General features: G+C 40.1%; 1 protein-coding gene across 5 annotated transcripts in view; it reads right to left on the reverse strand.

Moving 5' to 3' along the window:
* Positions 1–498: 498 nt before the first annotated feature.
* The window catches only part of CSNK1G3 (casein kinase 1 gamma 3), a 195332-nt gene continuing 169445 nt past the window's right edge, over positions 499–26385 (reverse strand). For 3 of the 5 annotated variants that reach the window (XM_077462179.1, XM_077462180.1, XM_077462182.1), the window contains 3 exons: positions 13885–13991; positions 10153–10176; positions 499–2941 (listed from right to left, as the gene is read on the reverse strand). In XM_077462179.1, coding sequence (XP_077318305.1) covers positions 2887–2941; positions 10153–10176; positions 13885–13991 — 186 coding nt within the window. In that variant the 3' untranslated portion in view covers positions 499–2886. The remainder of the gene's footprint in view (positions 2942–10152; positions 10177–13884; positions 13992–26385) is intronic. The other 2 variants (XM_077462181.1, XM_077462183.1) reach the window with 1 other exon arrangement.

A 26385-nucleotide genomic window follows, 5' to 3' on the forward strand; every position in this document is an offset into this window, starting at 1 on the left:
AACTAAGAGTTCTGAGTTTTGTGTTACATCCATGACTAGTATTCTCCTAGTGATAAGGCTAACAACCCATTTGTTACAGAGAGGAGCTGTGTCAGTCGTAAAAAAAAGTAACAGAAAAACAAAAACTTTTTTTTCAAAATTTTTGGCATTTTTTAATTTGTTGCGCAAAAATTCAAAACTGCAGAGGTGACCAAATACCACCAAAAGAAAGCTCTATTTGTGGAAACAAAATGATAAAAAATTTGTTTGGGTACAGTGTTGTATGTCTGTGCAATTGTCATTCAAATTGCGACAGCGCTGAAAGCTGAAAATTGGCTTGGGCAAGTAGGTGTCTAACTGCCTGGTATTGAAGTGGTTAATAGTTTTGAATGGTGTGATAGATTTATAGCTCAGGATTAGCAGGTTTTTTTTGTTTTGTTTTTTTACACATTTGTGTTAATAAAAATCCACAGCACTGCTCATAGATAAGCAATAGCAGAAAAAGAAAAAAAAGGCAAGTTAAAAAAACTACCTTTATTTTTTATTTCAGTTACATACTTTTAAACAGGGATTTTTTCCATTATTTTAACATTCAGGCAATGTTGACTTCATTAGTATAGACAGGGAAAAAGCATATAAATGCAAAACATTGTTGGCTTAACCTGAACATACCTGCATTACCTATTATTGACCAGTTATTGCTGCCAAAGAGAGCCTCCCCTTTACATGGCAGCAAATGGAGCACTTAAATATTGCTAAAAAGCAAAATGTCTACATACTGGTCATTGCAGCAAATAAAGGGTTTTGTATTTTAAATATCTGAAGTCCACAATTGGATTAATATACACATTTTCTTGTGTTTTGAGTTTAGATCATATAAACACTGTACAGGCCAAATAGCTTCTTCTCTCCACAAAAAAGAAAGATCTAACAAGAAAACAAAATAAACAGGTGTATTATATAAGAAACACAAGTTGCTGCATGTATTTACAATATGGTGCAATAAAATTTGGTCAAATACTGTAGAGACAGAAGTGATTTCACATTAGAATGGCCACAACTCTCATCTTTCATAACGAAAAAAATATATATATGTATTTATATATATATATATATAGATCATTCTTGAGATTAAGACAGTAACACAAACAAGGCAGACTGAGAACTGCAGCACGGATTATGTCATTGACAGAGGGATGAAATTAATGTATTTGACCAATGGAAACAAAAATGTACGGCGACAGTGGGAAAGGAAAAAAAAAAAAAAAACAACCATCATCACATCAATAACTTTTTCAGCGTTTTTAAGTGAGCGCATAAACCATCAAAAATAAGCACTGCACTCTTGGTTGTTAACAAAATAAGTTACAAATGACAATTAAAATCCCTGTAAATGCAATAATGAACTCAAAGATGTGCATTTATCTATTTGCAATAAACAATGATTTATGTTACCACAAACCAGACTTAAAAAATAAATAAGTTAGCCATAGAGCGTGTGCTGATAGACAAGAAAAAAAAAAAAGTTCGAGCTAGGAGACTTTTGGATTTATACTTTGACATAAATTAACCAGAGTTTGGTCAAAAATTTGTTCTAGCCAGTTCCCTTAAAAGAAAACAAAAAAAACAAAAAAATATGAAAATGCAGTTAAATGCAATAAAGACAATTATCATGGCTTCACTGCTCAGAAGCTACAAGGTTCTGGATCAGAACATTACTGCTGGACTTTGAAGTTGATGTCATTGATAAACCTCAAATTTGTTACTGAGAAATCACTCCTCCCCACCCCAAAGAAAAAAGAAAAAAAAAAAAGCAGACACTTCTTTGAAACCAGAAGGAAATAATGGAGAAGAAGTGTTCAGCCAATGCTTTCCACCATGCTCTACTACAAAGTTGGGTTGAGAACGATTCTGAAAGCATCAGCTAACTGCAGGCAAACACACGACAAGTGAAGCACCCATCAACTCAGCTGCTTCGTGCTGAAGAGTAAAATGGTTTTATACACCTATCACATGACAGATTAAAAATTTTCTAATAAACTGAGTAATATGCTTTTCTGCATCAAGCAGTATGCAAAAGTGCCTTCCAGCTACCATATGCTTATTTTAGTAATTCCTAACCTCCGACTCCTTCATGTAGTGTTAACTTACATCAGTTGAATAATATTTTTTAAGTGTGTTTTTTTTTTTTATTATGTGTTACCAAAACACATTACCAAGAAGCACAAATTACATCATGTACATTCAGGACTACAGTCCTTGTTGTTTCTATTTCTCTCCATCACTGCGAGAGGTACAACATAAAGAACTATTATATTTACTGCTTAGGAGTCTGTGTCTGACTACATTTGTACATTATCCCCAGTCAAGTCCAGACAGGTTCGTCCTGTGTACCTCTGGGCAGTGGTTGTACCTTTTAAACAATGAGAGAGAAAGGTAAGGCTAACTACCGATTAACACAGTACCATTTCAGTAATACTGTAAATATCGGGCAATATTGAACTGCAAATCTCCAAAGGGAAGGCTTTTAGTGTGTTATTTTAAAGCTTTAGCAGACAATCCTTAGCCACTGTTTGCATGTGAAAAAGCTTGTTGACGACTTCTTCATCTATGAACAGCTAGCAGGTTCCAGTGGTGGTAAAACCACATTTGGCTGAAAACAGCAACTTATGTCTGTACCACATAATTGGTCCATTTACTGTAAAGAATTCTATTTTGACAAAACTTTAAAGCTTCTAGAGGTTGGACATCATAAAATGTATGTAAGACAGAAGCATGGGAACATGATGCTGTAAAAGGGGGTAAGAAAATAACGAAAAATGGTCATTGTGGAGATGATGTTTTGTGTTATCACAGGACAGCAGATGAACAAGTGAGTAATTCCCCATGGTCTGCCCTTTTCCAGAGTCATTTGTGGCGCTGAATCGTTTTCCTTTTCCTCCTCTTGAAAAAGCAACAGCACCTATAAAAAGAAAGAGTGAAAATTAAAGTTGAATAATGAAGAAATAAATATCTTCACGAACAAGAGAATGGCTTCTATATTAATAGGACTGGGCATGCATCACATACATGTTCTTTAGCATACACAATTGAGTGGAAGCTACAAACTGATTCAGATTCACACATGCACTTCATGTAGGCAATGAACAACCAAAACAGTCTAAATGGAAGGGTGACAAAAAAAATGTAATCTAAACCAGGGATCTTCAAACTACGGCCCTCCAGCTGCTGCAGAACGACATGCCAAATGAGGCATTGTAAAACTCTGCCATTCACAGACATGACTCGGCATGATGGGAATTGTAGTTCCTGAACAACTAGAGGGCCATAGTTTGGAGACCCCTGACCTAAACTAAAGCTCCTCAACCTGAGAAATGTGTACCACCTGAACACTCCACATTTGAGCTCAGAATAAAGACCTAAAACAAATCTTAGACCAAAGAATTTCTTCTCTTGCGTTGGAACATTATATAAGAGGTTGGTCAGGATCTCACGAGAGCTCCCAACCACAAATATTTTAATGCACTACTGAAATCACCATTGAGCACGCTCAATTCATCCATGAAATGGAAAGCATGATTGGGGATCAGAATGGAAGCACTGTTAAGCTCCTCTACAGATAGTTCAAGTCCAAAAAACTTAAGGGGTTCCTTGGAAGTATATACACGATTTCAAACTTTTGCTTAATATTTGTTTTTTTTTTGCTTGATAACAATTTAAAGGATAAGTTCACCTTCAGTAAAACATTACATCTGTATTTAGAGTGGAACATGTTACTAAAGAGTGCCTGCTGGCACCCGATTCCACTCCCCTCACTCCTCTTGTGAAAACAGGCAGGGCATCTTCTCCCTGCACCCACTGTCACAATTTAAAAACAGTGCAGGTGTGCAGGGCTTCGCCTGCACAGCTGGGTCATACATTCCCAGTGACCTGTGAATGAATGAACTACAAGTCTCGTCTTCCACCGAGGCAGGTGACTGGTAGTTCATAGTGAACAGCGAGGGGGCCGATGAGCACTCTGGTAGTTTGAGTCTTCATTCCCTCAGTAACGGTCTGCCTGTGCAGGAGGTACAGCCAGTCAGCTGTACTAAGAGACTGCAATTGCACCAGTTAACTGCTGATCTTGGGTGCAATGCTCTGGCAGGCTCCTGAAAAAAAATGCACATTTTTACCTGCAGAAATATGTGCATTTATCATTTATTTTAAAAGGTGAACTTATCCTATAAAGATGAATAACTTATTTATTTATTTTTTTAATACAGAAAAGAGAAGTCTTGCAACTTACTGTGCAAGACAAAGGCATAATAAGCTAGTATACATCGCATACTTGCTCATTATGAAATACTTGCCTTAGAACAAAGCTCTCTCAGCAACGCCCGCACACTGCTGAGATGGCTGACATTTTCCTGGAGTTCCTTCTGGGTTTGCGGGCTCCGGCGCTGTGATTGGGCAGAGCCACAATGACATCATGCACCAGAGCTGCCAGTCACGGCACAAGGTCTTAAAGAAACGGCACAGGCGGCCGTTTCTTCAGTGCGTATGCACTGATGACTGAGTATATAGTAAATATCTCCTAAACGATGCAAGTTCAGGAGATGTTTACAGTACCTACAAGTAAGCCTCATTATAGGTCTACCTGTAGGTACAAATAAAAAGGAAGACCATTTCCTGTTTAAATGTTTAAAAGTGGCATATTGCGTAAAAAAAACTGTATGAATGTACTTGCAACTGAAATAAAGCAGGATACTGGTAATTGTAGGTTTTAAAATGGGTGTAGAAAGATACGTTTTTCCTATTACATTTTATGCTGTGCAATTTTCAAACCAGGCTACAATTTCAAAGATAAAACACATGAATTTACATGTTATTTGAACTGCTATAAGGTTAACTTCTTTTATAGCTGTGCAATGTGGTAAACTATTGAACTAAAGCATCTAGCACCTGGATTTAGTGCATCTTTAATATTCTTCATATGGAAAGGTCTTTTACCAGTGTGGCCTGCTCTGATAACGGCATTGTTTCAGACAAAGATCTTAAGTGTAATGAAATATTGTGGACTTTAACACACACACGTGACCAGTGAAAACAACAACAAATGGAATATGCTGTGAAGTGAAGTAATCGTTCTTAGCAGCTCTCTCAACTCACAGGAAAAATAAGCCACAAATAAAGTGACTGCTGAAAACCATCAAACATTGCAAAATCATATTTGGTCAATTTTTATTCTTTAAGAAAATCTAAAAAAAAAAAAAATCACAAACACAGGCTGTCGCTTTTGAGGAAAAAAAAGCCAAGTTTGGATTAAGGCCAATTTAGAAGTCATGGTGGCAGCAATCAAAGAGGACATACGAAAGCCACCATTTTCTTGTATACAATATAGGACAAGACTAAATGATCTAAAACATAGTAAAAGTTGAGAGCATTGCTTTTGATTAGGACAAAAGAAAGTGACGAAAAAGATTTCAGATCTGCTACACATGTTAATATTAATTACACAAATTATTCATAATGTATTGCACCTCTAGATTACTTTACAAGTATATTTCCCTTCTATTGTTACCTGTGTAAAGCTGAAAGATTTTGCTTAAAATCTTGATTTAAAGTCAAGCAATCTACAGTAAAACGGTTTACTTTTTTTTATTATTTTGTGCACCAATGGGTGTGGAATATTTTATTGAGAATTGTGAGGTTATGTATAGTGGTACTTTTGCAAAAAAAAAAATTTGCATGTACCGTGTACCCATTTGATCATATTATGGTTATAAAGGTGCTTCTTTTAACTACTCGAGTCCCTGAGTCTTTTGCTCCCAGTATCCCCTTGTGTTTGAGATGTCACAGTTCTGTAGCTTATACTATTTTGTAACCTACCCTAACATATTCAATAAACATCTAACAAACAGTACTTGAAAATCTCAACTCATATGCAAGTAAATACCAAAAAAATAAAAAAAGTAAGATATTTAAATAACGCATCTTATTCTTAATAATGCCCATTTATGATGTCAATTCCTAATGCAAAAAAAGTGAGAGGCAAATCTGTGCTTCGTGGTGTCAGAAAGGAAGACTGTATGCGAGTGAGGGTGCTGGTCACGTTAGAACCATGTTAAAACCCTGATAATCTTGCGTTCAGCAAATCTATTGAGTGTATTTTTCTGAAGGATGGAGAACACAGTAGGAGCACCAGGAAGTGGAATCGCCACTGTTAGGGAGATAATGGGAGTGCACTTTGAAAGTAGGTGCCACTGTCGGAATACAATGTCCTGGGCAAGGAGGCATCAACTGCATTTTTTGTGGATGGAGAGATCATTCCCATGTTCCCATTGCACAATGGTTTTTACTGGCATACTGTGAGAGAAATTCAGGTGTTTAATGATGTCTTGACTTTATTTACAGCAGCTTTAATATATTTATGCACACAATTTGGGGTGCTTTTCCATTATGGTACCGTGAGAAGTTTTAAAATTGCATCTGGGGTCCCATTAGTTACCAAATAAATATATCAACTGTAAAGTGAAAATTAAGTAGCGGGATCTAAAGTTACCAGATGAACAAATTAAAAATGCAGAGTAAATGAACACTGTGCAGAGCAGCAAAAAAATCCTTGCATGCTCTGAATCATACAAGAATGAATACAAAACAAATGAGGGGAGGAGAGTATGAAATCGTCAGGGGAAGATCATGGTTAACTGGTTAGGTCTTTAGTAAGGCCACGGTGGAACACGTAGGCAGCAACAGAAATAGATGAGAAAAATAAGCTTTGGGTTACGAACATAGTACATTACAAAGACATTATTATTCCTGAGAGGTAGCAGTCAGGAATACTGCCCTGTATATCAAAATAAGGATCAATGAGAGTAGGAAGATCCTGAGGTTGAGACCTTGCTGAAACATAATCACCGAGTAGGCCCTTGAAAATTATATAAAGGGTTCTGGTCCAGTGATCATTTTTCTCTGAATATCTTTCCCCCGTTTCCCCTGTTGGTGGCTCCAATCCCTCAACTACAACAAAAAAAACGTGTTCGAGTAGGAAAAAGAGGAAGAGAAGAGATAAAAAGGGGGGGGGGGGGGGCAGACAGAACAGAATTCCTACATCGGTTGGGATCAGAGGAACAATAGAAATGGTAAAGAAAGAGGAAAGTAGTAAGTCAGCCTGGGGATCCTCCAGTCATTATCGGTGTCAATCTCCTAGTACCTGCAAATAATCCAACCAAGGAGACCAAATTTTGTCAAAGGTTGGTTGCTTATCTTGTAAGATACTCACTACCTTTCATTCAACATTATCCACATAACTTTCCATTTCATCAAGACCATATCTATGAAAGAGCTTTTCCATGTTGTGGCTATAGAGATTTTAGCCCCCAAGAACATAAAATAAATGAGGGTCTGGGTATGTCAAGGGATATTTTCAAAAGGCTTATTTATTAAGGCTACACTCACTTCTTTAGGGATATTGATCATCGCGACTGAGAAAATGAGTGTACCCTTATCCAAAAGCGGCAAACCTTAGGGCATGTCCACCACATATGTAATGGTGTGCCAATTTGACCACAAACTTTGAAGCACACGGCTGAGGTACCTGGATACATTTTTGACAAACGCTCTGGCACCAAGTACCATCTGGCGTGGACTTTATAGCCTGCTTCTATCAAGGCTACATTCAGAATGCCTTTATGAATCCTCGTGCTCCATTTATGCCAGTTTTCTGCCTCAGGGGTTATGGACAGATCCCTTTCCCATGCCACCTGGTAGGGTAATCTATCATTATTGGGGATGAGCAGTTTATATAATGGGGAGATGCTCCCCCGCAGAGCAGCATCCTGCATGCATCTGTTTTCAAACAGTACAGACTGCCAGATCAGACTTGTCTTTCTGTAGGGTTTGGAGAAAGCACTAAATTTGTTGCAAGTGGAAGCTCTCAGTTGGGGGGGGGGGGGGGGGCATCTCCGGGCTTCCCGTGAATAATGAGGAGGGACGTATGCCTCTGTGGTCAAAATAATCACCTATACGGCACATTCCCCTATTCAGCCATCCACCGTACCTGTCAGGTTGCATACTTGGTGGAAACGTGGGGTTGCCAAAACGGGGAGCTACTTGGGCATAGGATGAGCGCAGAGGCCATCCCCTGCCTGCAGCTTGAATCCCACACCTGTACTGAATGGGAGAACGTTGTGCTCAGTATAGCCCTGCGATGTTTTGGGGGGGGGGGGTTGAGGGATAAAAAGGACGAGAGCCATTGCAAGTGGGAAACTTGCCTGGGCCTCTATGGCAACCCAATCTGGTTGGTAATGTTTGCTATGGAGTTGGCCTAGTTGAGCAAGCTGTGCTGCCACTTAATATTTCCGAAAGTCTGGCAATCCTCCTAGTCCACCAATATCCTTCTGATTCTGGTCTGACAAAGCTGATCTATGTTTGATCAGATGCTTTGGAAGCCAGAGGAGAAATATTGGGTATAACAGACCCCACATCTCTCTTTAAAGAGGACCTCTGTCACAGCCCAATCTATTACAAGGGATACTGTTCGTCCCTTGTGATAGCAATAAAGTTAATTTACATAAAAAAACAAAAGGGTACACTGTTAAAAAAAAGAAAACAAAAAGCGCTACCATCCTCCTGTGTTCACACGCAAAGTCAAATGTGCAAGTGGGTCCTGTGCATATATCAGTGTTCACATCACATGTGAGGTATTGTCACGAACGTCAGAGTGAGGAAAATAATTCTAGGGTCAGACCACCTGTGTTACTCCAAAATGGTAATATGTAAAGGCTTTTTAATGCATCGCCTATAGAGATTTTTAGGTACCGGAATTTATTGCCATTTCATAGGCATATGCAATTTTAAAGCGTGAGATATCATCTTTTATATTTTACCAAAGAATTGGGTATTATATGGTTTGCATTTAAAATTAAAGTGCATTTTTCCTTGAAAATTTGTGTTTGATAAAACTGGGTAAATATTGTGCAACATAAATTGCAAGTTTTATTCTCCAGGGCCTCTGCTTAAAAATATATAGAATGTTTTGGGGTTCTAAATAATTTTCTAATGGAAAAAAAAAATAAAAAGTGTGTTTTTTCCCCAAAAAAGTGTGCTTGTAAGACCGCTGCACAAATAGGGTGAGACAGAAAGTATTGCAACGACTGGCATTTTATTCTCTAGGGTATTAAAAAAAAATTTTTTAATGTTTGGGGGTTCCAAGTAATTTTCTAGCAAAAAAAACTGTTCTTAACTTGTAAACAACAAATCTCAGAAAGAGGCTGGGTCCTTAAGTGGTTAAAAGCCACAAAGCCATGTCACAAAGCAGTTCTACTCAGCTGGTAAGTGGATCATAGCGTCATGCTTTGGCCAACTTGAGAAAAAAAAAATCTCTACATGTCTGAGAGATTGCTATGGCATCTTAAAGAGGTTGTAAACTTAAAATAAAAAAAACCTGTGCAACAAAGGCATACTAGCTCATTAAGAAATACTTACCTTTGAATGATGCCTTCCAGCGGCACCCGAACATCACTGAGACAGCTGACACCTCTCCTAGAGGAGTTACTACCAGGTTCACAGGCTCCAACGCTGCGAGTGGTGGGAACCACCATTCATGGCACAGAGCTCGAAAGGAACGGCACTCGTGGCCCTTCCTTCAGAGTTATCACTGGCTGCCTGTAATGTAAATCTCTCCTAAACCGTAAACGTTTAGGAAATTTTTACACTACCTATAGGTAAGCTTTATTTTAGGCTTACCTATAGGTAAATGTCAGCAGAGGAAGTTTTACTCCATCTATACACACAGTGGAAGAACTGAGCATCCTATTTTGCCGTTTATCCTATCCAGCAAAATCTACAAATAACTGTACTCATGCAAAAAGAAACGTATGAGCTAGATATTAACTTATGTGGCAGATCAAAAGAGCAGAATAAAATAAAGGTGTAATAGAAACAAACTGAGTGTAACAGCAGGCATATGTGCACAAAAATCTAATCCACTGACACAAACACAAACTGTGGCAGGCAAAACCGCTCCTTGCATGTACACAAAAGGTGTGTTCTAAATAATGCTGATTTCTACAAAAAGTTGGAATGAATATTACAATTACAAGGGCACCATATTAGAAACAACCCAAAGAAGTCTGTTATGACTGTTATAGTGACAGAGCTGGTTCTGCCTGCCTCTGCATATGGACAACTCACCACATGTTCAACACTTTCTGGCAGCTATGCAAGGGGAGAACACAAGGGAGAAAGGAGAAAAATCAGACAAAGAGCCACATAGCACCTACACTTCATAGATTTGTGTATGTTGCTGTCTAAAGTTTGAAATGCTCTTCAATCAAAACAAAAAAACGTAAAAACAATCATTAAGCATACTTGCACATTATATTTTGTTGTAAAACATTTACATGACTAAATCATAATACCTACCTGCCCATCTTTGTTTAGTCTGAACGTCTTCAATGTTTTTAATTGCAATGTAATCTAAATACACAGCTTTAGCAAACCATAGGAACTAGAATAGATAACATAACACTAAAGCAAATTATGTTTCTAACAATAGTCTGGATGCCACTGGCTGCAAAAGAAGTATTTTGGGCCTGCTGCCAGCCAAAAAGCCTTCTGGCTAGTTTGGAAATGATCTAATCTCACTCATGATCGGTTCAAAATAAGCATAGCAGTATTTGGGGAAGGGGGAGCATTCCTAATTATAAATTATTTGCACGAGTGTCAGGCGCATTTGCACATGCTGAATAAAAGGCAACTTTAACTTATGTAGGAGAGTAATGCCTCCTGTATATTCAGTTCTATCTAGTAGCTAAAATGTGGTATAGCTTCCCGAAAAAACCTCAAGGAGAAAACTATACCACATTTTGGCCATTAGATGGATACGGCATTAATCTTACAAAAAAAATTGTGTTACATTATATGTTCAGCATGAGCGAATGCTTCAGACATTCATGCAACAAATGTTTTAAAAATAGTCTAGGGCAGTGAAGGCGAACTCTGGCACCCCAGATGTTTTGGAACTAAATTTCCCATGATGCTCCACTACACTGCAAAGTGCAGGAGCATCATGGGAAATGTAGTTCCAAAACATCTGGGGTGCCAAGGTTTGCCATCACTGGTCTAGGGCAGGGATTTGAAATTAGCGGACCCTCCAGCTGTTGCAGAACTACAAATCCCATGAGGCATAGCAAGACAGCCACAAGCATGACACCCAGAGGCATGATGGGACTTGTAGTTTTGCAACAGCTGGAGGTCCGCTAATTGCAGGTCCTTGGGTCTAGGGTTTCATTAACCACACCTTTTAAGAACCCTAAATTAAAAAAAATTTAAAAAATAAATCGAACAGCTAACTTCTTGATGTTCAATTATTGTCACTGACTACTGTAGATTTGTACCTATATAGACTTGTTTAATCCTTTTCTTTGCCCAATGACAACACATAGAAGACATGTTTATAACAAGCGCACTAGCTGGCATTAGTATCTATTTACTCAACACAATCTTTTATAATTTACAAAATAAAGTAGATATTATATTGTATTGCATTTATGTGCATTAAAATATAACATAAAGCAATTTTTTTGGGGGGGGGGGTAGAGTGGAGCGGGAACAGATCCTCTCTGTCCAATTTTTACTGCCGTCTGTGTCCCCCTTAAAGAGGATCACCCCTCTTTTTTTGTCCTGTTTAGCCCCATCATTTAAACAAAGTAAAAGAATATCTCAAATATGGGTTATCCACAGAAAACTAGACACTAGTTCTGATGACCTGGGGTGTACCAAACAATTGTCTTAATTTGCAGGGATTTCTATATAAAATGAAAACAAAGTTTTTCCTATAGCTCTACCTTAAAATAAAGTTTAATGTACTGTTTACTGAAAATACAGGCTTGATAAATAGTTGTGCAAATATACACAACCAAAAATGTTCCACATTTCTATTAGGTCGCAGCTTATAGAAAATATATGTTTTTGGGTCTATACCAGTGATGGTGAACCTTGGCACCCCAAATGTTTTGGAACTACATTTCCCATGATGCTCAACTACACTGCAACATGAATGAGCATCTTGGCAAATGTAGTTCCAAAACATCTGGGGTGCCAAGGTTCACCATCACTGGTCTATACGTATTCTTTAGGGCAGTAATGCGTAGTTATCACAGATGTAAAAAATGGATGAGTTGAAATAAACTTACTGGCTAGATCACCAGGTGAAAATAAAAGGAAAAGTGCCTAATTGAGAAAGTTAAAGGAGCCAATACATCTAAGAATTGACATAAAAGACCTGGGTATATACAGAATATGAGATTTCTATCCGAACTGGGAGTTCTCGGTATAGTCTTCATAATATTCTAAATGTCTGGGATTTTCACAATGGGGGGGTTTGGGTCTTTCCTCCTAAGGACTCGGGAGAAACAAACATTTTCCATGTAGTGACCGTGATTCTTTATTCCTGGTTGAAATGTGAAAAAAACTCTTGCTGCAATAAAACTCACTTTCTGAACAGCATATTGGATTAAATCTCAACAGAGAAGTATGGGTTTTTTGTTTATTTTTGAGATCATACTTACCTAGGTGGGTAAGGCATCGGTCCAATGCTGCGTCTGTCCCCTGGCGCCTCTAACTCTGATAAGCGAGCGTTAGAACGCTACTGATCGCTCGGTTCTCACAGCTCTGCCCCCTTCTCACTTATTGGAGTGCTGGGCTGTGGAGGGGGCAGAAGCAGCTGGCCCATTCTCTCAGTGGCTCGCTGAGAGGCTGAGCCAGGTGCCGGTCCAGGGATCTGGGCAGATCTCAACTCCATGGTCGTGATGACGCCTGAGCCTAGACCGAGTCTGTGACATCAGAAGAGCATACTTCAGCCCACTCTCTGCTGAAAACGAGTCAAAGTAATGCAAAACAAAACTGCACTCCTGTGATCCATATGAGAAATACAGCCAAACAAGCTTTGGCTGTACTTCTCTTAACTTTATAAAGGCCGAAAAAAATTGGTCCAGGTTCTGTAACTAGTTCTAAATTCTGCAAAAAGTCAGTTGCTTAGTCACAAAGTCATGAGAGAGTAGCAGGGCTTCAAGGTAAGGCCAATCACAATCCACAAAACTTTCAAATCATCCCCCTGTCTAATCTCTGACATCAGTCATCTCCTTAACTTAGACAGGTGGGGACACTGCAATTGAAGGGGGAAGGGAATATGGTTGGGTAAACATACGGGCCTGTCAGATAGACTGTGTGCAGAAACTGTCACTTTGCTCTGAATTGGCAAAGTGACAGCGTCTGGGGGGAAAAAAAATAAAAAAAAAAAAAAAAAAAAAAAAGCACCATCACCAAAAATAGACTTATTAGTTATGCGTAAAGTATAGGGCAGGGTTTGGTCTCCTGCTTCCTCACTGGTGTGCAGAAATATGACAAGGATATTGGCCATCATAGCTAGGATAGGGCGAGACAGTGGCTGTAACTGAAATTATCGGACACTGGTGTGGGAGCTCTGATGTTTTCATGGAGAATCCTCTAGAGGACACAAGACACAGAAACTACTATGATGTGCCCTCCCATTTCTACTGTGACCAAAGAACTTTCCATAAATTGGGCAGGAGACAGAGCACTGCCCTGCTCCACCACAACCAAAAACCATTCTAGGTGAAAAGTGCTCTATGAGTAAGTCCCTTTCTCCCGCTTTAAAATTGCTAACCTCATATAAAGTGCACCATAGCAGCACACTAGAAATAGCAGCAAGCAAGTCTATTCCCCTAGCTCAGGTTCTCTTAGGCTCTAATCAGAGCTGTATGCGGAAAGCTGTTTTTTTTACTTGGACAGATGTTCCATAGTTAAAAACAACTTCAGCAATCTACCTAAATATTAATGCAATAGAAAAACAGTCAAAGATGGAAAGTTTGGACAGCATGACTAAACAGAGGTGAAACGTACTTTGTTTCATCTAGGACTTCAACTTCTGCTGGGGCAGTGATGGGTGCATTTGAGTGTCCGGCTGTGGGATCATCTGTATTCAGCTCACCATTTGTCGAACTTACAACCTGTAAAATACAAGCAATCACAAATTGGCCAAACATTATCTGAGAAACTCAACATTTCACATGTCTTAACAGTCACAGCAGAATGTATTAAGTCTGGTTTCATCACAAAAAAAACTGCCTCCTAGTTTAACTACGTTATAAAGTGAATGTAGTGCATTTTGCACATCTCTATTATATTTAATACAATTTTTTAACTTGCTTTAGCTTTCTTTTGGTCATGCATATGGGATTTTATTTTATACCAAATTTCATCCTGCAGGAGGGGACTACAAAACTAGTGTCACAAAGCTGATTGGCTACTAGCCTCATAAAAGCTTGTGCTGCAAGCTTGCAACCTGCACAGCAGAACACACACACACAGCTGAAAAAGTCAGAAGGGACGCACTTCTAATCCTCTTAGTACAGGTAGCTGCTCATCTAGATCTACTACTTGTAGGAGCAGTCCAGTGCAGAGATAAAGGCGGGCTTTCCCATTAGCAAGCTCAGCAAACTCTGCAAAACAGTGTAAAGTAAAAGCCCTGCATTTTTTTCTTTTCTGTAATCAACATGAAAAAAATAATCTTATAACCTGTAAACCGCTAAAGAAAATAATAATAAAAATTTCCCAACAGCCAGTATATTTGGATGTAGGATTATGACTACTGTACTATTAAAAGCTTGTCTGCCTTGATAGAGGGGTCCTTTGAGGCCCAAACACGCACTACAAGTCTATGACAGTTTATATCCCCATTTTCGGAATACTTCTGGAGTGCTGGTAATGTTTTTGTTTATCTAATACTACTGCGCACAAAAGGTGTCATCTGTGCCTTTGTCACTTCAGCACCTATCATTCTGAAAGGGTCAGCTGTTAAGAGTGTACTGGATTACAAGTGTTCACACTTCTAACCCTCTTAGTAGGGGGGGTGTGCTCTTCTGGATTTACGATTTGTAGGTGCAATACAGTGCAGAGCTAGAGCTGGGCTTTTATTAGCAAGTCCAGCATGCTCTCCAAACAGAGCGAGATAAAATACCTGTTTTTTTTTAAACTATAAAGTTTACCAAAAACTAGTATAATTCAATAAAAGCAAATGCACAGAACATAATATATTACAAGAACAATCATTAAGGGTCCATTGACACTTCCTTAACACACTTAGCCAAGGTTCACACTATAGTGATGCGGGAACCAGTTCAATTCCAGTGCTGATTCCCGCATCGCATCTCCCTCGCAGGCAGTTTACACTGCCCTCTGCGAACCGCTGCGGGTGTCAATACAAAGTTAGTGACACCTCCAGAGCGGTTCGCAGATCGCAGTGCGAACTGTGAATTTGGATAGGAATTGGTTCGCTTGGGTGTGAACACCATGCGATCAATTCCAGTGCGGGGAAAAAAAGGTTTCTGCAACTTTTTCATGCGAATCCAAAGTCCTGACCATACAACTGTATGGCTGAATTCGTCTTGCATAGATATCGCATCTGATCTGCACAGTAAGGTGGTGCAAATCACACGTAATGTCTTTGTTCGCAATAGTGTGAACCCAGGCTGAAGGTTTTTTTTTTCATATCAGTGTGGTTCTTGGGGGACAATGCACCTGAGGGAAAATATGTCTAAAATGATACCAGAAGGTAGAACACTTTTGGGAAGTGTGAAACCAAAGATGGATAAATGACTTGGAGCATAAAAACGCACAGGAAAGAACCTGCAAGAGAATGGGACTTAAGAAGTTTTCAAGTACAGAATAAAAATGTTGAGGATGAAATGCAAAAAAAAAAAAAAAACTATGAAAACATCTCATCTTTTTCCAGAGCTAATGACTCATTGTGAGTTCCTGTTGCATGTAGGATGCATATTTCTCAGGAAAGCATCAAATATGTTAAAGAAGTTGTTTGGGGTTACTAAAAAATAAAATAAAACATATAGACTCACCCCTATGCTGCAGCACTCCCCCCGCCAGTTTGAGAACTGACCGATCACGACTGCAGATCGGACGTCCGCAAACAAACTGAGGGGTCGGCAACAACGAAACCAAACGGCTTAAAAAAAAAAAACAGATAACTGTTTGAAGCACCTCGCCCCAATGTCTCTATCATCAGAGGCCTGAAGAGCCACCAAGGACACCTTTGATAAACTAAGAGCAGAAGACCAGGTGGTGGTCCTGCAAACTTGCCAAATGGACGCTTGATGCTGAAAGCTCCAAGAAACACCTACAGATGTAGTGGAAAGGGACCCTTCTAGGGAAGCAAGGAACCAAGTCCTTGAGAGCATAAACCCTGGAAATGGGCTACCTGGAACCACTTTGCAATTGTGCAAGTGAAGTGGTAGTAAACTGCTGTCTTTTTTTTTTTTTTTTAAAGGGAGGTAATGTCATAATGTGCTATTAGCACATGTTAAGCTTACCTTAGAACGAAGCCCTCCAGCGGAACGCTGTCACCGCTGAAGGCGCTTCCATCTTCACCCAGTCTACCTTCCAGGTTCACAGACTCAGGCTGTGTGAGTGGCTGGAGCCACAATGTTGTCACTCCCACGCATGCACGAGCCGCCATATACGGCATATGACTCTGTATGCTCAGGTATGAGGTTCCTTCAGAGCAAGTGTCGGTGACGTCACTGGCTGCACCTACAGTAAATATCTCCTAAATGGTGCACAGTTAGGAGATATTTACAGTACCTATAGGTAAGCCTATGATATAATTCCTGCATGGGAGTTTACTCCCACTTTAAAGGAATATCCCGTAGCAAAGAAACGACAACTGTTCTAACCATATCCAGAAGTGAAATCTACTTGGCAGGTTTTGGGGCAGGGCATAGGGAAGGAGGACATTCACTGAGGTGAAAGGAAGAGACCACTCTGGGGAGGAAAAAGATCTTGGGTAGAACCAGCTTGTCTGCATGTAACAACTAACAAAAAAAAGGCACCTTACAATATAAAATAGTCACCACAAAAATAAACAACAAGATGCAAATGCCTGTGTCAGTAATAAACCTCTCTTTTAGAATCTGGGTTTTAAACAGCCATGCTGTTAAAGCCAACATCTGATAAGTAGGGTGAACCAATGGGGCTTGTGACAGGAAGTCTGGCCTGTGTGAAAGAGACTGTGGCTTGTTTGCCAAAAGTTTAAGTCTGCATCCCAACTTATCCTGGGCCAGTTTGGAGCAATAAGGATCACGGGAAGCTATTCCTACTCCATCTTGTGCAACAGACAAGAAGAAGCTTCATTTGGTGGTAAATGATAATGGATATCTCCTGACTATTTATTATTATCAAAGGAAAACGGATCCAAAAATCTTAAAAAAAATAAAGAGATGATTTTTTTAAATTTGTCTGTATAATATAAAACTGTATTTCTTGCTACTAACATAACTTTACACCAAAGAACGACCCAAATTAAATTTGCCTGCTCTTTACTAGGGGTGCAAGGGATCGGCACCGATCCACGATCCGAACGGGTCACTCTGCTGGGATTGGCACACGCCGCGATCCGCTCCACGGTCTCTGCCTTATGAAAGGCTGCGGCTTCGGCCTAGTTCTGGAGCGGCGGCCATGTTGGTATACCCGTCTGCATTTACAATGTGATCGCTCAGTCAAATGACGGAGCGATCACCTGTAAACAAACCTGTGTCATGACTACCCCGGTTCCTCTCTCTCCTCTCTGTACTGATCTGTACAGTGGAGGGGAGAAATCGGATGGCAGCCACAGCCATCCCAGTAATACTCTGCAATACATACCCTGCCAATACTCTGCAATACCCTGCCAATACTTATCCTGCCAATATTCTGCAATACTCTGCCAATACCTTGCAATACCCTGCCAATACCCAGCCATACCCATCCAATATTACATTGGGGGAGATGACGTGGATATTACAGTGGGGGAGATGTATATTACAGTGGGGACTATATGGTGGTGGCATTTTCACAGGTTTTTACAAATTAAATTATTATTTGCTGATCCGAAAAATTATCCGATCCGTGACTCTGATCCGAGGAACGATCCGATAGTTTTTTGAGCCGTTGCACCCCTACTCTTTACGCTCACAGCAATGGCGAATACTACGACTTTGAAATTACTTTGATATGACTTTTACACTCTCGGACATTGAAGCTGTGCAAAGTTGGATCAAAGCAGTGCAGGAACCTTTTTTGAAGTTGCAGCAACTTCTGTAGTGTCAATTGGAACGGCTCTCAGAGATACATGGCATTTCACATGACCTGTCACTTTAAGTCTCAAAGTCAGGTCCTAAGTAGCAGGAGTGTGAACCGAGCCTTACATGGGTTAGCAAAGTTAAGTTTCTGGTACAGACCAATCAGTTACTTCACTGCTCTGTATCATGCAGTTAAAACTGAACAATGGGATAGGCAAATATTGTTTACATAAATAAATATATATATATATATATATATATATATATATATATATATACACTACCGTTCAAAAGTTTGGGGTCACCCAAACAATTTTGTGTTTTCCATGAAAAGTCACACTTATTCACCACCATACGTTGTGAAATGAATAGAAAATAGAGTCAAGACATTGACAAGGTTAGAAATAATGATTTGTATTTGAAATAACATTGTTTTTACATCAAACTTTGCTTTCGTCAAAGAATCCTCCTTTTGCAGCAATTACAGCATTGCACACCTTTGGCATTCTAGCTGTTAATTTATTGAGGTAAGCTGGAGAAATTGCACCCCACGCTTCTAGAAGCAGCTCCCACAAGTTGGATTGGTTGGATGGGCACTTCTGGCGTACCATACGGTCAAGCTGCTCCCACAACAGCTCAATGGGGTTCAGATCTGGTGACTGTGCTGGCCACTCCATTACCGATAGAATACCAGCTGCCTGCTTCTGCTGTAAATAGTTCTTGCACAATTTGGAGGTGTGTTTAGGGTCATTGTCCTGTTGTAGGAGGAAATTGGCTCCAATCAAGCGCTGTCCACTGGGTATGGCATGGCGTTGCAAAATGGAGTGATAGCCTTCCTTATTCAGAACCCCTTTTACCCTGTACAAAGCTCCCACCTTACCAGCACCAAAGCAACCCCGGACCATCACATTACCTCCACCATGCTTAACAGATGGCGTCAGGCATTCTTCCAGCATCTTTTCATTTGTTCTGCGTCTCACAAACGTTCTTCTTTGTGATCCAAACACCTCAAACTTGGATTCATCCGTCCACAACACTTTTTTCCAGTCTTCCTCTGTCCAATGTCTCTGTTCTTTTGCCCATCTTAATCTTTTTCTTTTATTGGCCAGTCTCAGATATGGCTTTTTCTTTACCACTCTGCCCTGAAGCCCAAAATCCCGCAGCCGCCTCTTCACTGTAGATGTTGACACTGGTGTTTTGCGGGTACTATTTAATGAAGATGCCAGTTGGGGACCTGTGAGGCGTCTGTTTCTCAAACTAGAGACTCTAATGTGCTTATCTTCTTGCTTAGTTGTGCAACGCGGCCTCCCACTTCTTTTTCTACTCTGGTTAGAGCCTGTTTGTGCTGTCCTCTGAAGGGAGTAGTACACACCGTTGTAGGAAATCTTCAATTTCTTTGCAATTTCTCGCATGGAATAGCCTTCATTTCTAAGAACAAGAATAGACTGTCGAGTTTCAGATGAAAGTTCTCTTTTTCTGGCCATTTTGAGCGTTTAATTGACCCCACAAATGTGATGCTCCAGAAACTCAATCTGCTCACAGGAAGGTCCGTTTTGTAGCTTCTGGAAGGAGCTAGACTGTTTTTAGATGTGTGAACATGATTGCACAAGGGTTTGCTAATCATCAATTAGCCTTCTGAGCCAATGAGCAAACACATTGTACCATTAGAACACTGGAGTGATAGTTGCTGGAAATGGGCCTCTATACACCTATGTAGATATTGCACCAAAAACTAGACATTTGCAGTTAGAATAGCCATTTACCACATTAGCAATGTATAGAGTATATTTGTTTAAAGTTAGTACTAGTTTAAAGTTAGCTTCATTGAAAAGTACAGTGCTTTTCCTTCAAAAATAAGGACATTTCAATGTGACCCCAAACTTTTGAACGGTAGTGTATATATATATATATATATATATATATATATATATATATATATATATATATATATATATATATATATATTCTTTATTAAGGGATCATTCAAATCATTCAGACTGGCAATCAGACCCATCTTCCGATCTAAGACACTGCTGCATGTAATACTCCCCTCAAAGCTGCGTGCATGCAGCCCATATTAGTGGATGCAGAAGCAGCAACTGCACTTTCACCATCATATTAAAATCTGATATGCAGGTGGAAAGGTGGGCACGAATCCAAATGCAGTGTTTGCGTTTGGATCAGTGTACCCGATCCTGCCCACATTTTAGATTTTGATATACGACTGCGCAGCCAATGCATTTGCATTCACTTCTATAAGCTGCCTGCACACAGCTCAGAGGTGGAGTAGTCAAACGCAGTAGTTAGGGGCTCAGATCTAAGGAAAGATCTCAGCACCCAACTGAAAAGTGTCAGTGTGCTTTATACGTTTTTTTACACATTTGTGCTGTAATCCATTGTGTAAAATGTTGCCTCTCTGCTAGTGCTTCCTGTATTAAAACCAGTCACTGCTTTTGATTCTTCTTGTCCAGGGGTTACTGATCTTTTATCTGCCAACTCCTATAATTTTCCTAAGGCAGCCTGTATTAAGTGGGCCTGCTGAGTCCCTTCCAAAACGGTGTATGACAATGTCACTGCAATTACTAGGCAATATCTGGGTTTGTACAGGCATTTGGTTCACAAAGTGAATTTAAATTGGGTATTATACAACAAATTGCAGCTTATTGGTCCTTAAAAGTAGTTAAAAATCCTGCAGAAAAGTGTGCTGCCAACAAAAAGATGTTCACTATGGAACATGGGCACACAAGCAATTAAAACTAGCACTGAAAAATGTTTAAAAAACTGCATTGGGCTAGAATTTTTTCATGAAAGTAAAGTAAAATATTTTGCAGTGATATCTAATAGATAAAAAGTCTTTAAGTAGGTCTTAAAAAAATCACTAAATACAATCCAAATAAATTGTGATTGAAGTAAACAAGAAAATTAAAAAATGGGCACTATCCTAAAGGATATTACACATCAACAATGTGGCAGACTTCTGTGCTCACCACAGATAAATTGACATGGTTAGGTTTGAAAAGCTAGCTTATATAAACAAAGTGTCAGTAAAAATAGATGAAATGCTTACATTAGACTAGACAGAAAAATTACACCTAATAAGCTTTCCTAAATTATTTGACGGAAAATAAATTCAACTAAACATTTAATTTCAGGTACTTTTATAGTGCCGTCAATTTATACAGCGCTTTACATACCGTATGTATTATACATTCACATAGGTCAAGGAGTTTACAATCTAAGGTCCCCAACTCGCATTCATACAAACACTAGGGCCAATTTATACAGAAGCCAGTTAACCTACCTTGGAGCATGGGAGACCAGAGTACTCGGAGGAAACCCAAGCAGGCACAGGGAGTTTATGGAGCACCCAATCTTTAATCAATATAGACACTAAAGAATCCATGAACAAAAAATAAAAAATAAAATCACGTCTCCCAGTGGCGATATGACTCGCAAGGAATGTACAGAGTATTATTGGTGAGAGTACACTTTAAAGTTGCCAAAGTATCCCATGGCTAGCATTAACAGGCTCCAGTATCCTGCTGCCATTTATTTCCAAAGTGCACTGGGAGCCTCAAAACACTGGATATGCCATTACTGCAAATTCTGACCTGATCTCAAAAAGTCACCGACACTTCACCATTAATTGTGATGGGTGGCCCTACTGACCAACAGGGAGGCGAGTGGGAAGAAGAGGGTGCCATGGAAATAAAGCGATTTAGAGGACTGGAACTTACACATGCCCCATTCAAAGTTTAGGAAGCAGTTTAAACAGGAATTTTAGCCTGCTATTGTGGTCCCACCCCCATTTTCCCATGCTGTCATCTTTGGATAGCCATCCAAAACCTGCCAGACATCCAGGGTACATCTGTGCAGCCACTGGGGATTCCCATGCAAGCAAAAACACCGATTCTGGAAGGAGGAGGGGAAAAGAGCCAGGAGCAAATAAGTTGTTTTAATGATCAAAGTCCGTCCCCCCCCCCCCCCCCATATGCTGTATTCATCAAAAGTTTTATGCTTTTCTTTTACATCGATTTCAACCATGTAAATAAAACATGATTATTATAAACACTGGCAGCATTAAAGTTTATAGTTATGAGTGGAGCTAAACCTTTCACAGCCAAGAATTTGCCACCGTGGCCTCTGATCTGCAGTTGCCATGGTGCTACATGTGTGATCAGTTATGACCACCAGCCATTAGAGGGCTTGACAGTTCAGCTGAGATCACAAGCAACCGTCCGTTATTCACAGCTTGCCTTAAATATACAGCTGGCCATACACTGTTGATCAGTGTATTCTAACAGCAACAGGTCATCCATCCACCTTATTTTTGTGGATGGAGAATCAGTTTGCTTTTTTTGCTCACCCCACTGAAAAAAACCCCACCAAAAAACAAAGTGCATGGCCAGTCTAACAGTTTTGGGAAACCGTTAAATTGATGGGTTTCATTCCCCATTAAAGGTGGAATGAAAGAAGAGAAAAATCTTCGCAGCTACAAATATCCTTCTAAAAATGCTAGTTACCCATCATGCTGATCCTCTGAATCAAATACTTTAAAACAGTGGTCCCCAACCTTTTTGGCACCGGGGACCGGCGTAGTTGAAGAAAATTGTGCCAAGGCCCAGGGGGGCGTATGCAGCTTTTCGCGGGCAATTTATCGGGCGATGGCTGGCGTTGGCACTTCAATCATCCCGGGACCATCATTGATATGATGTCAGGATGATTGAAGCGCATTATTTCTATTATTACATTGTAATATATAATGAAATAGTTCAACTCACCATAACGCAGAATGTGCCAGAGTGTCACTTGCCACGTCGCCTGTCACCAGATGCAGATTGTCACTTTCCACGTCGCCTGCCTTCAGATGCAGCTTGTCACCAGAAGCATTTTGTCCCTTGCCACGTCGCCTGGCACCAGATGCTTTTTTGTCCCTTGCCATGTCACCTGCCACCAGATGCAGCTTGTCCCTTGTCACGTCACTTGTCACCAGATGCAATTTGTCCCTTGCCACGTCACCTACCACCAAATGCGGATTGTCACTTGCCATGTCGCCTGCCTTTTATGCAGCTTGTCACTTGCCATGTCATCTGCCACCAGATGCATTTTGTCCCTTGCCACGTCACCTGCCACCAGATTTGGATTGTCACTTGCCACGTCCCCTGCCATCAGATGCAGCTTGTCATTTGCGGCATCGCCTGCCATCAGATGCAGCTTGTCATTTGCCATGACACCTGCCACCAAATGTGGATTGTCACCTGCCACCACATGACTGTTGTCACTGCAGTGGTGGCAGCACAGGTGTGCACATTAGTTCAGAGGCAAGCCTGCACTAATGGATAGTAAGGAAGAACAGCAGTGGGGCGCCAGTAGTGAGCAATGTTCTCACCTGCCTCAGCTTCAATAGTGTATCAGTAAAGCGGGCGGGCAGTGAGAGATGAGCTCATCTCTCTGTTCCCCCGCCTCAACTCCAGCGTTATAGCATCCCCGCTGTGAGTGCGGAAGAGCGGCGATGCGGGCGGGCGGAGATGATCTCATCTCACTGCTCGCTCGCCTCCATATAGCGGCCCCGCTCTGAGCGCGGAACAGCGGTAATGCGGGCGGGCGGTGAGAGATGATGTCATCTCTCTGCCTGCTCCGCCGCCGCTCATCAGAGTGCAGCCTTCGCGGCCCGGCTGCAAGCAGGCCACGGCCCGGCAGTGGGCCGCGGCCCGGGGGTTGATGACCCCTGCTTTAAAACACTGATCAGAAATAAGTATGTAAACTATGCAGATCTGATTATGCAGGGCTATATGTCACTTTGGAAGGGTTGTTTGTCAATTGTAACGGTAAATTAACCCGGACAAAATAAAAAATAATAAAAAAAAGTCCTTCACCTGCTGCCTTTTTCTCTCAAGTTCATGACAAGTCAGGCACCCAGACAACTAGCATCTTTAGGATGAGGCAAGCTTCAGCAAAACATGTATTCCTCTTATCCACTTCCATACTGGGCCTATTCTGGCACACCACCTCTCCTTTTTTTTGTAGAACGTGAAAGAGGTTATGCAGAGTAAATAGACACCCAAACATGTCACGCTTTAAAATTGCGCACACTTGTGGAATGGAGCCAAACATCGATACTTAAAAATCTCCATAGGCGACGCTTTAACATTTTTTACAGGTTACCTGTTTAGTTACAGAAGAGGTCTTGGGTGAGAACTATTGTTCTCGCTCTAACATTCGCAGAGATTCCTCACTTGTGGTTTGAAAGCCGTTTACATATGTGGGTGCAACGTATGTATGCGTTTGCTTCACCTTCACCGCCTCATAATATTTTTATTCCTATTACAATGAATGTAAACATCCCTTGTAATAAGAATAGTGCATGACAGGTTCTCTTCACAGCGAGATCTGGGGTCTATAAGTCCCCAGATTTCCCCTCTAGGCTGAAAAGCCTGAAATATAAAAATAAAAAAAATTCAATTTCGGCCTCCAAGCCAAGGCAACGGCAGTGTTTACATCTGCCGAGGCCAGACATGACCTCATAACAACACGCCTGGCCGCCAAAGGTCAGAGATTGCCGGGGATCATCTGGTGAGGTCAGTGCACTGCTGATTCTCCACCCTCAGCTCTGAGCTCTTTATGCAGCTGAGAACAGAGGGTATGTGATCGCTTATTATACAAAAAAAAAAAAAGGGAAAACAAGTATTTGGTTTTTCTATATGTATACACAAATGTTTTGTCTTTCATTTTTATTTTAAATTGAATGTTTTACATGGTGAGGGTTCACATATATTTTAAATAATGTTTTTTATAAGGGGTACAAAGCTAACACCTTCCAGATGGAAACCGCTTTATATAGAGGAAAATTAAATTTGAAACTTTCTCCCTGTACAAATAAAACTGGTATCCAGGTGGCGTTTCTGACAGCTTGTAATCTATGTATGGTCTGCGTTGCTCACCCTTACAGGAACAAGCTTGGGTTTCACAGATTACCGACCATATTTCCAATCATCATCTTACTTTACAGTCATGCTTTCTCTGAATCATATGCTGAATGTGCATTTTAATTATAAAGCCTATGAGGTGATTAAAGTGTGATTAAAGGCAAAAAAAATTGGTTTGGGCAGAGTTGAGATGGATTATATGGTCCGTTTTTATTGCGGTTTGTGCCCCCATTAGGGAGATTCACGCTCTTAATTTGTCATGTTTTTAATATTATCATTGAAAGTGAAGGTAAAAGAAAATGCCAAATTTGCTGCTGGCATCAGAAGAGTAAAGCCCCATAAACAACTATCAGATTTTCTGCTATCAGGTTTCTGATTTGCGACGTCCATTTTGAAACTGGAGTTATAATGACAGCCAAGCAACTAGTATCGTCTGAGGGAAAGTTTAGCTATGGTAATTTCCATGTTTCTCTAATGACAGGTTATATTTACATGTTAGGGCACCATGGCCATCAGCTTGATATATACCTCACTAACTAATGACTTTCTAAGATGGGAAGTATAGGTTGGTGCTAGGGAAAATTGAAAAATCTGTATATAAATTGCCATGTATTTTGTATGTTTGCCTACGCATTTCCCACGGCACTAATAATGTTTTCATTACATGTTTGCATTCTTTCAAGTCATGATTAGAATTAACCTTTCTATGTTACACCCCCTTTTTTCCATACAAGTACAACTGTAATATTAAAACTATGTAATCATGTGTATTGAAAACTTCAATTGCATCAAACTGAACAGTTATTTGTAAAGATGCAGAGTATCTTTTTGGTTCCCTACTGCAGTAGTTATTAATTTGAAACCAATAATCAATATGAGGATAGTTATTGCCTATCTATAAAATTTCCAGAACAGTTGGAAATTTTCAGACTCCGCTACCTACATGCTTGTTAAAAGTCAATGACTCAGTAGGTAGTAAAGTAAGGATCTGGAGGATCAGTTTAAAGCCTGCAATTTTAAAACAAGCCAACTTTACAATGAGAAAAGGATCAAAGTTCACTACAGTTGCAAAAAAAAAAAAAAGCAGCAGCCTTTCCACGCAGACAGATCTGAAAACTTAATTTTGCTACTGCGCATCACTGTTTACAGTCTACATCATTTTTTTTTTTGTACATAATCAAGTGTTGAAAAAGTCTCTTTAACTCCTTCCACACTGAATAAACAAAACTATTTGACAATGCTCTGATGGCTTTAGTTCTCCTTTGAATTTAGTCTGCATAATACACTAGGTCTGGACAGATCCGAAAAACCAAGGAAGTACATCATGTCTTTATGGAATTTTACAC

Source organism: Lithobates pipiens, unplaced genomic scaffold, assembly GCF_037356315.1.
Source record: "Lithobates pipiens isolate NorthernLeopardFrog02 unplaced genomic scaffold, aLitPip1_a1.2 Scaffold_3, whole genome shotgun sequence".
NCBI classification, from domain to species: Eukaryota; Metazoa; Chordata; class Amphibia; order Anura; family Ranidae; genus Lithobates; species Lithobates pipiens.